Here is a 14,411-nt window from a genome sequence, read left to right as displayed (position 1 = left end):
GGGAGGCTGCTTCCTCAGAGGACGGGTGTTGATGTGCTGTCAGCAAAACCCAGCCCGGCTGTGGCCTCAGTGGTCAGTTGCGGCAGGGGTGTCCGTCAGGAAGCCATGCATGTACCTTTGTGGCATGAAAAGATCGTCCGGAAGAAGGTCAGAGGACTACTTTGAATTTCAGCCCCAATGGGTGTGTACTGAGAAGGGGCGTGGTGGCACCCACACTTCTGACACAGTGGCGACAGTGTTCTCGTAGGATTGAGGCAGGTTTGCTGTGCCCAACCAGATTCTTGGAGCATGCCATCACTGCTGCCTGGACCCTGGAGGGCCCACCCCGTACACCCTCATCAGCCCCCCCGCCAGCCCACATTCATGGTCTCTAACACTGGTGACCTGTCCTCCTGGTGACCCCACCAGGTTCAGCCCAGCCCCTCCACCAGTGGGCACTGAAAGTCCTTCAGGGTTTGTCCCCCTTCCCACTGGGGTCAGTGGGTTCGGGGGTCTTAGTGGTCGTGCAGAGAATCAAACTCGAGCCAGGCTGTTGAGATGGAGGAGGACCACTTTGTCCATGAGTCGGGACTTGGGGGGAGTCCAGTGTCACATACCTGAGACCCCTCAGAAAGTGGTACCGGGGTCAGTGCTGGGGGAGGGCACAGGGGACCTCAACCACCCGCCTGATAACAGGGCTGCCGGCGTTAGTCGGGGCAAGCTGGTGAAGCCCAAAGACCCGAGCTTCCTTTCACTTGCTCCGTTTCTGACTTTCTTTTTTGTTGTTGTTGAGATGCTAAAATGCTAAGAAAAGTGAAAAGGGGAAAATCGTTGCTTTTGTTCTAGTGGTTTTGGAGGCCTTGGGTAGGTGACCTTCACTTCCCTTGTGGAGAAGTGATTCCTTCCAGACTATCACGCTGGGAAGCGAAGTCTCTAGAAGACGCTTGTTGTAAGCACACTTGCTATCCCAGCTCCTTGGAGCTTAGATGCTGAGCTCTTCTCAATGTTTGCAGTACTTGGCAGTGTAGCCTTGGGAAGAGCGATGTTTTAGTATTCTGCTTTCTTTTCCAAATCGCTGTCTGAAACCTGCCCTGGAAGAGACACCGTGTGCAGGGGGAGCTGACGGCCCTCCTGGGTGGCCACTCGAGGCAGCCTCACTGTGATTTAGAAAAGGATCGGCTGTGACCTACAGCTCGGCTCGCTGCAGGCACCCCTTCTATTTAACTCTGCTGCCCATTGCTCACTTTCGAGTGCCAGGCATGGTGCTGAATGCTTTACACAATTACCCCTCACTTGGAGGGGTACGATTGTCCTCCCTGATGAGACTGGAGCCCTGTTTATCCCGTTTTCTGATCTGGAAACTGCTGGTCAAGGGATCAAGGAAACTGCCTGTGGCTGAAGGGCAGGTCCATGGTGGAACCTGGCGAGGACAGTCAGCTCCAAGGCCGGAGCTCTTGAACCCATGCCTGGTGCCCTCCCACCACCCTCTGGGCCTGAACAGCATCCTCTGCCAGGGCCCAGGGGCATCAGCCTTGGCGCCAATGCTGATCAAGTGCAGCGCCAGCCAGTGTAGATGCTCATGCTGGACTGCCAGAGTGATGGTTCCCCCCTCACATGTATGTGAGACTCCAGACTGAAACAGGACTGAGGGTTCTGCAGTCATCAGCGTCTGGCCCCAAGGAAGGCCTGGCTCTGTCTGTGTCCCCTCATAGTCTCGGCCCAGGGACCCCTCTTCCTGCTGAATTCAGACAGTTAGAGGCACACAGTTCAGTCTCTGCTCCCAGCAGCTCTATGATCTGCTTACGTCAGGCTTACCCGCACGAGCCCCCCAGCACCGTCCCCACAACGGTCAGTAGCCACATGGGGCCGTGATTCAATGTCAGTAATGAAAGTGCTACTCCTTGGTCAACAGGCCCACGATCCTCCCAGAGGCTCCAGGAGAGAATCTGCTTCCTTCCTTTTCCAGCTTCTAGAGGCGCGTGTACTCTCTGGCTTGTGGCCTGTCGTCCACCCTTATAGCCACAGCCCAGCATCTCCCTGACCCTGCGTCTGTGGTCACGGCTCCCTCGTCCTCTCTCAAGGACCGCTGTGATGACCTTGGGCCCACCTGGGTGATGCAGCCTGAGTTCCCACCTCAAGATCTGTAACCTCATCCCACCTGTGAGGTCCCTTTGTGTTAAATTCCAGCTGACACAGAGAGGCCAGTAAGGCTCTAGCCCACTTCTGAGCTCTGCCTTTTACCCCACCTTGGTCTCACCCTGTGAGCCCTGGGGATAGGACACTGGCAGAAACCCCAGGAGAGCAAGGGGCGTCTCAACCCTTGTAGGATAGGAAGTGCTCCCCCTCTGTGGCCAGCCTCCCAGCAGTGGGCATGGGCCCCTCTGAGATTTGGAGATTAAGGATGATGGGTGGAGGCAGTGAGCTTCCTGGCTCATCACAGAGTGTTTGCACTGGAACCCTAGTTTGCACTGGGTCCCTAAGAGCACAGCTGAGTCCCCATCTCTCAAACAGGCTCCTATGCCAGGGATGCCCCCATGGGTCCAGCCTTGAATGGAGTCACTCCTCAGCCTCAGATCCAGGGCAACTGCCTGTGTCCTGGGACCCAGGTGGAAGGGCAGGGGTTCATCCGTGTCTTCACCGCTGAAGAGCTGGAGCTCCCTGCCTGGTGCACTCGCCCGTCTGATTCATTGTGACAGCATCAGAAGCAGCTTCTTGCCCGATGCAAATGTGCCTGCTGCAGAAAGAGAGGAAGGAAACGATTTGTTTTAAATGTCACTTCTTATTATTACCTTGTTGGAAGGACTCTTCTCACGCCCTCGAGACACCACAGAGCGTTCCATGGGCACTCTCCCCCCTGGGGTTTCAGACACCTCCCCCACCCCAAGGGCTGTGCGAGAAGGACACTCAGATCCCAAGACGTGACAGTCCTGGGCTTCTGTCTACTCGCGCGTACTATGCAGGAGTGACCTACCAGAGAGACAGCCATTTGCAGACGAGGCAATCGAGGCACAGCAGGCTCTAGGCTTGCCCCCTGCCCAAGTTCAAACCTAGGGCTGGGGACTCCCAGCACCTGTGGGCTCCAGGGCTCCTCCCCAGGGCATCGTAGCCTGGGGAATTGGCGGGCCTTCTGGGTGGCTCCGGACCTGGAAAGCCTGCCCCTTGTGGGGATGGTTTGGCTGTATCAGGGCTAATCTGTCCCTGCTTCTGTGACTCGGAGGAGAACTGGGTGGTCCCTCCTGACCTCACTTCCGGGGATCCCACCCCATCCAAATTGGCACGTGGTACCCAGCGCCCACGGGAGATGCTGTTTTTCCCCTTGAGCGTGTTTCACCAATCTTAAACGTGTTGTCTTCCGGGTGGGTTTGGGTGTGTGATCCAGTGGGACAGTCCCCGCCCTTTGGACCACTCTGCCAGGGCCACATGTGTCTCACTGCCCACCATGGGGCACCCTTGAGCATGTGGCAGGTCATACCTGCCCTTGCAGTTTCTGAGACAAAGCAAACAGGAGCCCAGCTGGACTCAGACTGGGGTTGTGCCCTACCCAGACAGGTCCCCACTGTCCCAGGCTGAGGTTGAGACTGGCCCAGCCCCCCCGGAGGTAGTGGCCCTGCCCCTGGTCCCAGGGAGGAGGGAGGGAGCATGGCCTTGCCGGGCTGCTTGGGCAGAGGCGGCCACCGTGGTATCTGAGGAGAAGTGTCTGCAGGAGGGGCCCATCCGGCTGGAGTCTGCTGTGGCCACTGTCCACACAGGGCCACATGTTGGTTCAGGGGTGAGGGGCGCCCACTCTCATGGAACCCCCAGGCTGTGAGGGAGCTGAGCAGACCTGCAGGTGCCTGGAGCTGGAAGCCTGGAAGGAGAAGAGCTCTGTTCCAGAAAGAGACGCCCGTGCAGAGGGTGGATGGGGCGTGGCAGCGTGGGGGGTGGCCTGTGGAGTGGGCGTGTCTATTTCCACAAAGCTGGGCGCATTGCTTTGACCCCCACCTCTGTGGACTGACCACTCCATGCTCTCAAGTCCTAGGGGAGCCAGTGACATGGCAGCAGCTGGTGGGAGCCTTCCTGGCTCCTGGGAGCTGACAAGCCATGGATGTGGCCAGAGGTGCCCTGGGGTGTGACTGACCCCAAACCCTGTGACTGACCGCAGACCTCAGGGTTGTCTGGGGTGTACTTTCCCAGCCAAGGGTCAGGGAATGGTGGCCCTTGGCTGCACTGGGGTCTCTGCTTGTCTGTTTCAAATCCAGTCCCTGCCCCTCAATTACCGAGTCTCGCTTCCCATTTTTAAGCACCTCCGTGTGGGGCAGCCTGGGGCTCGTGAGGTAGGAGTGTTGCCGTCTCCGAGGGGTGGAGGCTGGTGTTGGGGCTGTACTGAAGCTTCCCCGACTTGTAGGAGGCCGTCATTGTGTCTCCTGCCGTGAGTGGCTCTCAGGACCATGTCCCCTCAGGTCTCACGTACATCGTCAGCCTGCTTTGTTTTCTTATCAGTTTTGATGAGAAATTTCTTCACATTTCTACCCAAAATGATCAGCCATGTGGTTGGTGGAAGGCTTACACAGGAGATAAGGCATGGGTGTGTTTTCATTTGTTCTTTGAACAAATGGTTGTTAAAAGGCCCTGCATTCATTGCCCCTGCATCCCTGCCCCTTGGCTGGGAGCTCTGATGAGTTTCCTCTTGAGGAAGGGGCTTGACTCTACTTTTCAGCATGTGGCCCCCCCAAGCCCTTTGTCTGGTCATGGGTGAGAGGGTGCTGGCCGGCACTGGGGTAGGCTGATGGGGATGGGTAGGGATGCCGGGAAATCCTCAGGGACGCCCACCTCCCCTTCCTACTCCCCTAGAGACGGCCCATGGGGGCCATGTTGGGGCTGTTCCCAGGGCTGTTGCCCGTTGCTGACTCTTTGGCCTTCCTTTCCCCCAGAAGTGGCCATGTGTGACACGGAGCGCTCCCTGTGAATATGGGGTGAGTGTGGCACAGAGCATCTGTACTTTATAACACGAATAACTGCTCCCGCTTCTGATTGCCCACACGCTGACCCCTAACCATCACCCGCTGCCCTGACTTATCTGTCCTCCTAGTCTCTAAACATGTCTTGTGGGGCTGTTTTTGTGGAGCTGGGATGTTGGGGTTCTTGGGTGTGAGAAGGTCACTGCAGCCAGAGCTGGTCTGACCTAGACAGGAATTTCCTTGAGCCTGGCCCAGAAGCAGGCTGCCTTGGGGTGGTGGTCCTGGGCACGTGTCAGAGGAAAACCGTAAGCATCAGTGCTGCCTTGGGGTGCAAAGCACCATCAGTGGTGGTAATAAGTGCACTACCTGCCTGCCACCACCAGGCAGGAGCCTCAGCACCTGGCTTGTTTCATGCCAGCCCGTAGTTACCCTGAGGGGCAGCTGGAGTCTGTTTATAGGCCAAAAACTGGGCTCCGCGAGATTAAGCCAAAGGAAGGGAAGACCAAGGTCAGAGGTTGCAGGGAGCCCGTGACTGGGAGAGACGCTCTAGGGTAGGTGTTCAGGACCCAAGGGTGTGGGGAGTGCAGAGAGGTTGGGTGGGGGCGAGGCGAGAGCAGGGGACCCCCCCACCCAGGACAGTATCATGAAAACGTGTGACCGTCTGTGATGGAAACTGCTGGAGTTGGGAGGTGGGGGCACACGGGGACTCTTACCACAGAGAGGGCCGCGGTGGTGTCTTTGGAGGGCAGATCTTTGGCTCAGGGGAGAGTGTTGGTCCCATGGGCAAGACTGGCGGGCAGGAGAGCATAACAAGACAGACGCAGCCCCACCTAGACAGAAGGTAGGAAGGAGACATGGGCTGGAGCGCAGACGGTGGCTCCAGGGGACTTAGGACCATGGTCAGCGTGAAGGCTTGGCCTGACCATACATGCAACCCTGCCGTCAGACCAGCATCCGGAATATTAGAGCCAGCTGGGAGGGACTGGGGAGGGTGGAGGAAGGTTCTTCAGTGGCCCGTAGAGCAGCCATGTAGCTCCAGGGGCACAAGTAAGGCCAGAGCGTGGTCAGCACAGATTCAGCCTTACCCTGCCAAGGGACCTGAGAGCAGGCGAGGGGCCAGCACCCTTCCCCAGACGCTGCCACGCTGGGGGTAGAGACCCTTGCCTGGGTGGCCACCGGGATCCCTTCAGCTCTGAATGTTTCTGTAAGTGAAGGAGGCCCGCTTGCTGACCAGAAGGCGAACACTCAGGGGCTCCTGTGTGCTGTCGCTGTGACATCCTATGGTGAGGACTGTGATCTGCGCTGTCTCACCGGCGTCTGCAGCGTCCTCCCTACCCGCCCTGGTCTGGCCGCCCTGACCTGCTGTCTGCTCTGCAGGCTGTGTCATCACCATCTCCGGACGCATGACCTTTACCAGCAATAAGTCCATGGAGATTGAGGTCTTGGTGGACGCCGACCCCGTGGTGAACAACTTTGTGAAGCGCTACCGGGCCGCCAGTGCCTTCTTCACCTACGTGTCCCTGAGCCCGGAGGGCAAGTCTCTGCCTGTGCCCCAGCTCGTGGTGAGTGACCCCTCTGGCCCATGTGTCCTTGGGAGTGACTGACCCCCATGCTGAGCCAGCCTGCTGCACACTTACCGGGCTTCCAGGAGAAACCGAGTCACGAGAGTCTGTTCTGGGCCGCTGGGCCCCCCTCCTCTCCTGAAGGGCCAGCCACCTTGGCTGAGGTGCAGGACACACGTGAGAGCCCATCCCTGGGGGTGTGGGGGAGGGGCTGGGCAGACAGTGTGAGAGGTGGTGCCCCTTACAAGTTCCTTGCCAAGGGATGAGCGTGCTGCCCTGGGGGGTCTTGACACTGTGTACGATTGCTGGAGCAGGGTCAGGGGAGAGGACCCTCCCGGGGTGAGCTCTCAAGGAGCCCCTGGCCTGCGTCCTGCACGATGGGGCCAAACCAGACCCCGCACCTTGAGGCTGGGCCTCATGGCCTTTCCCAGCCTGGGCTCAGGCGGGCAGCTACCACCACAAGCAGACCCTGGGTCTTTAGTCCAGGCACAGATCCTGGAGGGCCTCAGCCCCCAGCAGGGTTCCCTTGGAACTGTCCTGGGTTCTACAAGCCAAGAGGCTGCTGTTGGGGCTGCTGGCGGTGAGGGTCACGAGCATTTTCTTAATTTGGAAAAGAGAAGCTTGGATTCGCTGAGCATGTAAGGATTTCCCTCCCTCTTGCCATCCCCCTCAGTGCCCCCCAACCCCCATCTCAGCTCTTGGCACCTGCAGGCCCCCAGTGCTCAAGGCCACAATCACAGGAGTCTTCTGAGGCTCCCCCTCCCTCATGCCCAGCCCTGCCTGGTCCTGGGGCACCACCCTGCTCCTGTCTGGGATCACTGACAGCACCTCCTCCTGGTCCCTCCCTCCTTTACACGCTCACCCACGTATACACACACGCGCACACACACACTCTGTTCTCTAGCACAGGGGTGATTTGTTCTCAGCTGTGCAGATCTCCTCACTTCCTTGCTGAAACTTCAGGATTCTGGTTCATTTAGAATAAAACCCATGGTCCTAAGGCTCATGCCTTGAGGGTCCGTGCACGCTGCCCCTGCCACCCACTCCACCCCCACTTGCTCCTGCCTCACCTGGAGCCCTGCTGCCCCCACAGAGGTTCCAGGCCACCTTCAGGGGTCAGTCCTCACCCCCCAGGGTGAGCCCAGTGTCACCTCCTTGGAGGAGCCTCACTGACCCCCATCCAGCATCCCCATCGTGGTCTGGCCTTGTCCCTGCCCTGCCCTGCTCCAAAGCACCAGCCTCCTGATTTGGTGATGCTGGTCACTTGCCGATTGTCCCGTCCTCACTTGTCTGAGCCTCATGAAGACTAGAACACGTGTGTTCCCCAGGGGTCACTGAGCCTGCAAGTCTCAGTACTTGGGGGATGCTCTCTGGAAAGTGCGTGAATCCTGCTGTGTGCAAGGCCTGAAGTGAGAGACAGGCAGTGTGGGTGCTCAGAGGAGCAGGGTGTGTGCTGGGCTGGCAGCTTCCACCTGAGGGCTGTGAAGTGGTGCCCAGGGGGTGAGCAGGAGCCCCCAGAAAAGCCAGTGGGTAAGGGCCATGTTGGGAGGTCCCAGGAGCTCAAAAGCTAGCAACTTGGCCTGAGCTAGCCATGGGAGAGCCCAGGAGTTAGGGAGCAGAGGCGGCCAGGATTGGGGAGTGGGGGGTGAGTGGTGAGGAAGCTTGGCTGGGAGCACTCGGTAATTGTGTATTGAACGAATGAAGAAGGAATGAATGAAAAAATGAAGGAATGAATGGCGCATCCGGATTTCCCCTGAGGCTAATGAGAGCTTTATAATCTCACACATTCCTTAGTGATGCCTATCGGCTAAGTGCCCTGCCTGGAGCTCTGAGTCCTCTGCTGCTTCTCTCAGCCAAGCTCAGCCCGGCCCTGGGGGCCAGGCTCCCCTGCGCGTTACCCTTTTACACTGGTGAGGAACCCCTCAGCCCAGCAAGGCTGACTCACTTGTAGACGTTCACACAGCTGGCCGGTGGTAGCCTGGGTGTGGAGAAGGCCTCTCTGTTCAGGCTGCTCCTGGTTGGTCTTGAGTCAGGCCCTGGGTCTGCCACTAGGGGGCCGGGAGGAAGCCAGAATCCCCAGCTGAGATTGGGCTGGGCTGTGCTGAGCACAGAAGCCTGGGCAGGGGTGGGGGTGTACTGGGGTCTCCAGCGCCTGGCGCTTTTGTGGAAGTGGCTGGCAAGCGACTCGGGCCCCCTGCCAGTCTGAGCCCTGCTTCCAGAAGCGCCTCCCAGGGCTGCCACCACCCCCGCCGCGTCTGTGCCCCACGCAGATCCCCACCTCCTGGAGAAGAGCGTGTACCGAGGCCTCTGTCTCAGTAAACACATGGCGCTGAAGCTCACTTCCTCATGGGACTGCACGAGGCCCCGCGTGCTTCTTCTCTGGCTGAGGATGGCCACCTGGCCTGCGGCGGGGTGGGGGTGTTGCTTCTTGGTGGCAGCTGAGTCCCCTCTCTCGGAGATGCTAACATGACTCCCCCACCCCGCTCCTCCTCTCTGGGGCCTCACAGGCCCGCGGGGGAGCCATCCGGCCTCACGAAGTCCCCTGACGTGGCCAGAGGAGCCTTGGCTGCCCACTAGGCCCTCTCCTGTCCCTCCCCATCCCCCACGGCCCCTCCTGGGGCTCTGGTGAAGCAGGGTAGGGGCTGGGGGAGGCTGCAGAGAGGAGGGCTGGTGAACCTGGCTTCGAAAGATGGGGGCTCCACCGTGTTGAAGGAAGGAAGGGGTGGCCAGGGAGGATGCCGTCCTCAGGTGGGCTCTGGACTGACACCTCCCCTCATATAGCCCTGGCCCTGCTGCCCAGGGACCAGGCCTGTGGGGGACGGGGATAGGGGTCCATCAGCCTCAGCCTCTCCCTCCCAGGTCCTCAGCCACAGCACCCCCCACCTTGCATTGGTCGTGGTGGATTCCCTGGGAAAGCCTCGCCTCCCCACCACCACCCCCCAGCATTCTTGATGGGCTTTCCTGAGCCCAAGGATGGGACGCTCACCTCACGTGCATGCCACCCTGATGGTGCAGCAGGATGGCTGCCACCCCGCCTGGCCCCTTGGTTGATGATCTGTGTCCCCTACCTCTGCCCACAGGCCTGACCTCCAGCCTTGACCCTCTCGGCCCCAAGTGTAGGCTCACCCTTGTTCTCTGCAGACCCTTGTCCCGTCTCTGTCCATGTTGCCACAGGGCCCCTTGGGGACACCTGTCAGCCTGGCCGCCCCCAGCATCTCCATCCTGTTTACTGAATTTGCACCACACACAAGCAAGGCCTTGACCTCCGTCCTCCCGCCTCCCTCACCTCCAGGCTCCAGCAGGGCGGCCCCATCCAAGGACGCTCTCTGTCTTTAATCTCACTGGCCTCTCCCTGGCTTCGGCACAACTCAACTGTGAGGGACTCTGCAGTGTCCAGACAGCCACCCCATGGCCACGTCACCTGGGCTCTGAGAGAGCCCACCTGCACCCTGCCCTCGGTTGGGGGTGGGCCCAGGCCCCAGGCCGCCTCTGTTTCCTCCACAGGGTCTCAGCAGGTATCTCAAACGTAACATTCCCAGCCACCTCCCCCTAAAACCCCGCTCTTCCTGGTGTGTTCAGCCTGGCTTCTGTCTCGCCCCTCAGCTCCAAGCCACATACCTGCCCTGTTCCTGCTACCACCTCCCTGACTGCACTGTGTCCAAGCAAATGTTAGAACAGAACCACATTCGCTGCCTCTCCCACCTCGACGGTTCAGCAGCTCCTTGGTGCCCTGGGCACGGCCAAGTCCGGCCAAGTCGGCTGCCATTGTTCCTCAAATCCCCAGCCCAGTCCTGCCTCAGGGCCTTTGCACTGGCTGCTCCTCTGCCAGGACACTTCCCTCCAGTCATCACGATATCAGCTCCTGCCATAGTTTCCCAGATAATTTCCTCCTTCAATGATCTTCTCTGCCCTCTCTGGATAAAGCCTTATTACTCCCCCCACATCACCCAGTGACTCCTGTTGCCTGGAAAGAACCTGGAGTTGGTGGAAGGGGGAGCTCAAAAGGAACCAGGAACTGAGAGGGCTGGGGATGGGGCTGGTCACAGAAGGGGAGGGGCAGCCCCATCCCCAGCCCTCTCACCTGTGGCCCCCAGCTGCTGGAGGGCAGGCCTGGCCCAGGACCTCCCTTCCAGCCCTTTCCTCTGCTGTTGGCTGAAGGAGTGGGGCCTATAGGGCCCCCCAGATGGCCCTGAGACCAAGGATACCTGAGGATATCCACCATCTTCATTTTGAAAAGGCTCCTCCTGTTGTAGATGCAGGTGGACAGGGTATCCTGTCAAGGTCTGCAGTCCGGCTGTTGGTGGTTCTGTGGCGTGCCTGCCCAGGGGCTGCTTTTGGCTCAATTGAAGGCACTACAGTGCCCCTTCTGCCCTGCCTGTACCCCAGAATTCAGCCTGCTGGGAAGACCAGTGCCAGCAGCAGTCTGGGAAGAGTGCCTCCCCCAGGGTCCAGTCTCTATGGAGAGCTGCTTGTGGTCATGGAGCCCTTTGTGGAGGAGCCCCGGGCCTTCTGGGGCTGGACCCGTCTCTGTACCTGGGGGGCTGCCTGCGCCCTTTCCAGAAACCCAGGAACCTGGGATGGGGGTGGGCAGGTGAGAGGAAGTCAGCTGCTTGATGAAGGGGATGGGACGGGGACTGAATTCCCAGGTTTTCAGGGCCAGTGCTGGTGATAGCCGCTTCTTGCCGGCTGGCTGCATGTAGACCCAGGCTATCCTTGCTAATTAAAGATGGTCTTTGATTCTTCACTGAGGTGTCCTGGGGCCACTGATGTGGATAAAAATAGCCTCTGGTGGGGGAGGGTGGGCAGAGTCCTTAGCCTCCAGCCTGGCCTCTGCGGCGCTCACTGGGGAACCACCAACACTGCGTTGTCTGTCTCTGAGCCCACGTGTGGCACGTGGGGGCTCAGCCCTCCCCAGCCCCATTGTCAGCACTTCTCCTCCAGTCTATTTTTAGCTCCCGTCCCCAGGGCCTGGCTGACACGGAAGGCAGTGTGGCTGTGGGAGTTTTTCTTGATGAATATGTTATGCTTGGAGGGCCCGCTGCATCGTGCCAGCAGATGCCGGCACTTCCAGGCTGATTGTTAAAGGTGAGTGTGGCCCGTGGAGCCAGCCAGCTCCCTCTGAAGGTCTCCCTGCTGCTGTGCCCTCTGATTTCGAGGGTCGGGGTGAAGGGCAGAGTTAGAGGGGTGGCTCCCTGGGACCCACTTCCACACTGGTCCTAGCACCTCCCAGGGGTGACTTTTCAACCTGGGAGTGGGAGGACTTTAGTCCCCCCAAACGTGAGAACTAGTGGACTCTGTGTTAAAGCGGGGGCAAGGCTGGTTTCCGTTCTCTGGTTTAGTCGTGGGTGCTGCAGACCCTGAGGTCCTGGGAGACCCGCATTGGGGGAGGTCTCCCCTCCCCGAGGGAGCCACCTGGACCATGTGCCAGGGCAGTCACATGATGCCAGTTTTGGACATGAGCATTCACAACTGCTTCGTGGGTCATTTGGAAAAGGATCATTTGTTTTCCCCGGTGAGCTGAGCAGCATGGCCACGTCACATTGGGGTCACGGAACAGGGTCTTTTCAAAGCCGCTTTGCTTGGCTCCCAGAGAACCCAAACCTCAGAGCAACCTGCGGTGTGGGGTTTTGGCCGCTGCTTGTAGACTGTCATCTCCTGGTCCACCAGGAACTGCTGACAGGTGGAGGACAGGGCCTGGACCCGGGAGCCTCCGTCGCCAGCACTGAAGTGACAAATCGGGATGAAAACAGGAGGCAGGGAGGAAATTGAGGAGGCCACCAGCCTTCCCTCTCTCGGAGGGGCTGGCTCATAGCTGGCGGGGCTCCACCAAGAAGCAGTGAAATGTGAGCTCTGCACTTTCTCAGCTGGAGGTGCTTCCTCCTTCCATCACTGCCAAACCTCAGGGCCCATCCAGGGCCAGTCACCATACAGGTCTCCTGAGGACCAGCTCCCAAGGCCTGGGTGCCCGTGAGGCCGTTCCTTGTCTCTAGGACAGGTCTCCAGGACAGGCTGGTCTCTAGCACACCAGCCTGGGGTGTGCTCTGGGCCCACAGTGGGAGCTAAGCACTGAGTTCACACAGTGCCAACCCACCTCCTCACTAGGTGTTGGGGTGGGTTATCCGCACCCACCCAGACCACGGTGACAGCGATGAGACGTGACTTTGATGTGAAGTCAACATGGAGCAGACCTTGAACCCCTTGGCCAAGGTGTCCCCTTCCTGGGTGCTGAGAAATACAAGGACGAAAAGACCCTGCAACCCCCCAGGGGTAGGAAGGGTGTAGAAGGGCCTCCCCACTCACTGGTAGGTGCATACAGAATCAGAGAATAGCATGCCAGCCCTGCCCGCAGGAGCGGAGATGCTTCATCAGGCGCATTGTCCATCCCCAGGTGTACTGGACACCCCACTCGTGCCTCCTGTCACCAGTGCAGGCCCCTATCGAGCCCCTCGGTGGTCTGAGCCTTCTGGAATTGCTCAACGTGGAGGATGCCTGAATGTGTCCTCTGAGCAGAATCCTCAGTTCTAAATCGTCATTCAGTCGCTCAGTCGTGTCCGACTCTCTGTGACTCCATGGACTACAGCACGCCAGGCTTCCCTGTCCTTCACCATCTCCCAGAGTTTGCTCAAACTCATGTCCATTGAGTCGGTTCTGATTTTTAACACAGAGTCACGTCGGTTTGGAATTCAGACTTTCTTGCTTTGATCTTTGTTGGTTTGCTTGTTCATTCACTCAGCAGATGCTTCCGGGACCCCACGGTGTTCCGGGCACTGTGTGGCCTCAGACAGACGGCGGGAAAGATGCTGACACAGAGTGCACACAGGGCAAAGGCTGGCAGTGAGAGCACAGCTCCTGGCCTGGGCCCAACCCATGGGAAGGGCTGGGCAAAAGGCAGTGTGGTGGGGTCAGCGTGTCAGCACACCCGGCCCTGGGGCCAGCACTGCGAGCGGGTCCCGAGCCCCCTCTCCTGTGGGGGGTGGCACCCTCCTGCCTCCTGCCTGGCAGCACCTGGTTCCCTGCCTCTTCTGGCCACCTGTTGACCCTTCTGCAGGTGAATCTCATGGTCGCACAGGAGGGCAGTTATTTGAGGAGCGGAGCCAGTGCTGTAGGGTGAGGAGAACCCCGGGTGAGGGTGTTTACGACTCCACATTGGCTGTGTCTTTGGAGGCTGTGATGCCGTGTGCTGGGGGCTGCGGTGCTGAGCCCGGCGCAGTAGCTGCACAGTCCAGCCTGCTGCCCCTGGGAACCAGACACCAGACCACAGACTGTGGTTTCCCGGTGCCCAGCCCATCCCCGCCCCAGGTCAGGGTCTGTGGGCCCAGCTGGAGGACACAGCTGCCTGTGGGCAGCTCGCCAGTGCCCCTGGCCACACCACCCCGAGTGACCCCAGTCATCAGACAATATCTTAATTGCCTGCGTGATTGTCCCAAGATCCCGCTCCTGTTATGAAGGCCGGAGAGGCTGTGCTGCGTGGCTTCCTAATTAAGAAGGTCTTCGTCCCTCAGGCTCACAGGAAGTTGTTCTGTCACCACTGGAAACCCTCTTCGCACCAGACATTCGTTAATTACAAAAAGGACAAGCTCTTGATTTTACTGAGGGTGGAACTTAGTCATTCATCCTCTCTGCCAAGTTCCAAATGTGTGTTCTTGAAGCACAGAGAATGCAAAATGGAAAACATTTGGTTTGCACTGTTAGGCTCTGAAAGCCACAGGCTTCCCCACCAGTGGAAAGGAGCCCAGGAGACAGTGCTGGCGGGAGGAGGGAAAGATGAACATCGGAGGCCCAGAGCCAGCAGGCGGGAGCCAGTGGGGCGCCCCCAGCACAGGGGCCCTGTGTCCCTGGGCCTGAGTATGACCTTCCAAAGATCCAGCTGCCTTAAGTTGAGCCCCACTGCCCTCCTCCCAGGGCATTGGCTATGCGTTGGCAAACAGGAATA

At 59.2% G+C, this 14,411-nt stretch overlaps 1 protein-coding gene across 4 annotated transcripts in view; it reads left to right on the top strand.

Moving 5' to 3' along the window:
• Positions 1-14,411, top strand: part of ACOT7 (acyl-CoA thioesterase 7) — a 100,969-nt gene that overhangs the window by 82,062 nt on the left and 4,496 nt on the right. For 3 of the 4 annotated variants that reach the window (XM_040263287.1, XM_040263286.1, XM_040263288.1), the window contains exon 8: positions 6,294-6,478. In XM_040263287.1, coding sequence (XP_040119221.1) covers positions 6,294-6,478 — 185 coding nt within the window. Of the gene's footprint in view, positions 1-4,889; positions 4,941-6,293; positions 6,479-14,411 lie in introns of those variants that run through there. The other variant, XM_040263289.1, reaches the window with a different exon arrangement.

Source organism: Oryx dammah, unplaced genomic scaffold, assembly GCF_014754425.2.
Source record: "Oryx dammah isolate SB20612 unplaced genomic scaffold, SCBI_Odam_1.1 HiC_scaffold_21, whole genome shotgun sequence".
Taxonomy (NCBI): Eukaryota; Metazoa; Chordata; class Mammalia; order Artiodactyla; family Bovidae; genus Oryx; species Oryx dammah.
The sequence above is the reverse complement of the archived record's forward strand: the minus strand, read 5'-3'. Positions and strand labels throughout refer to the sequence as shown.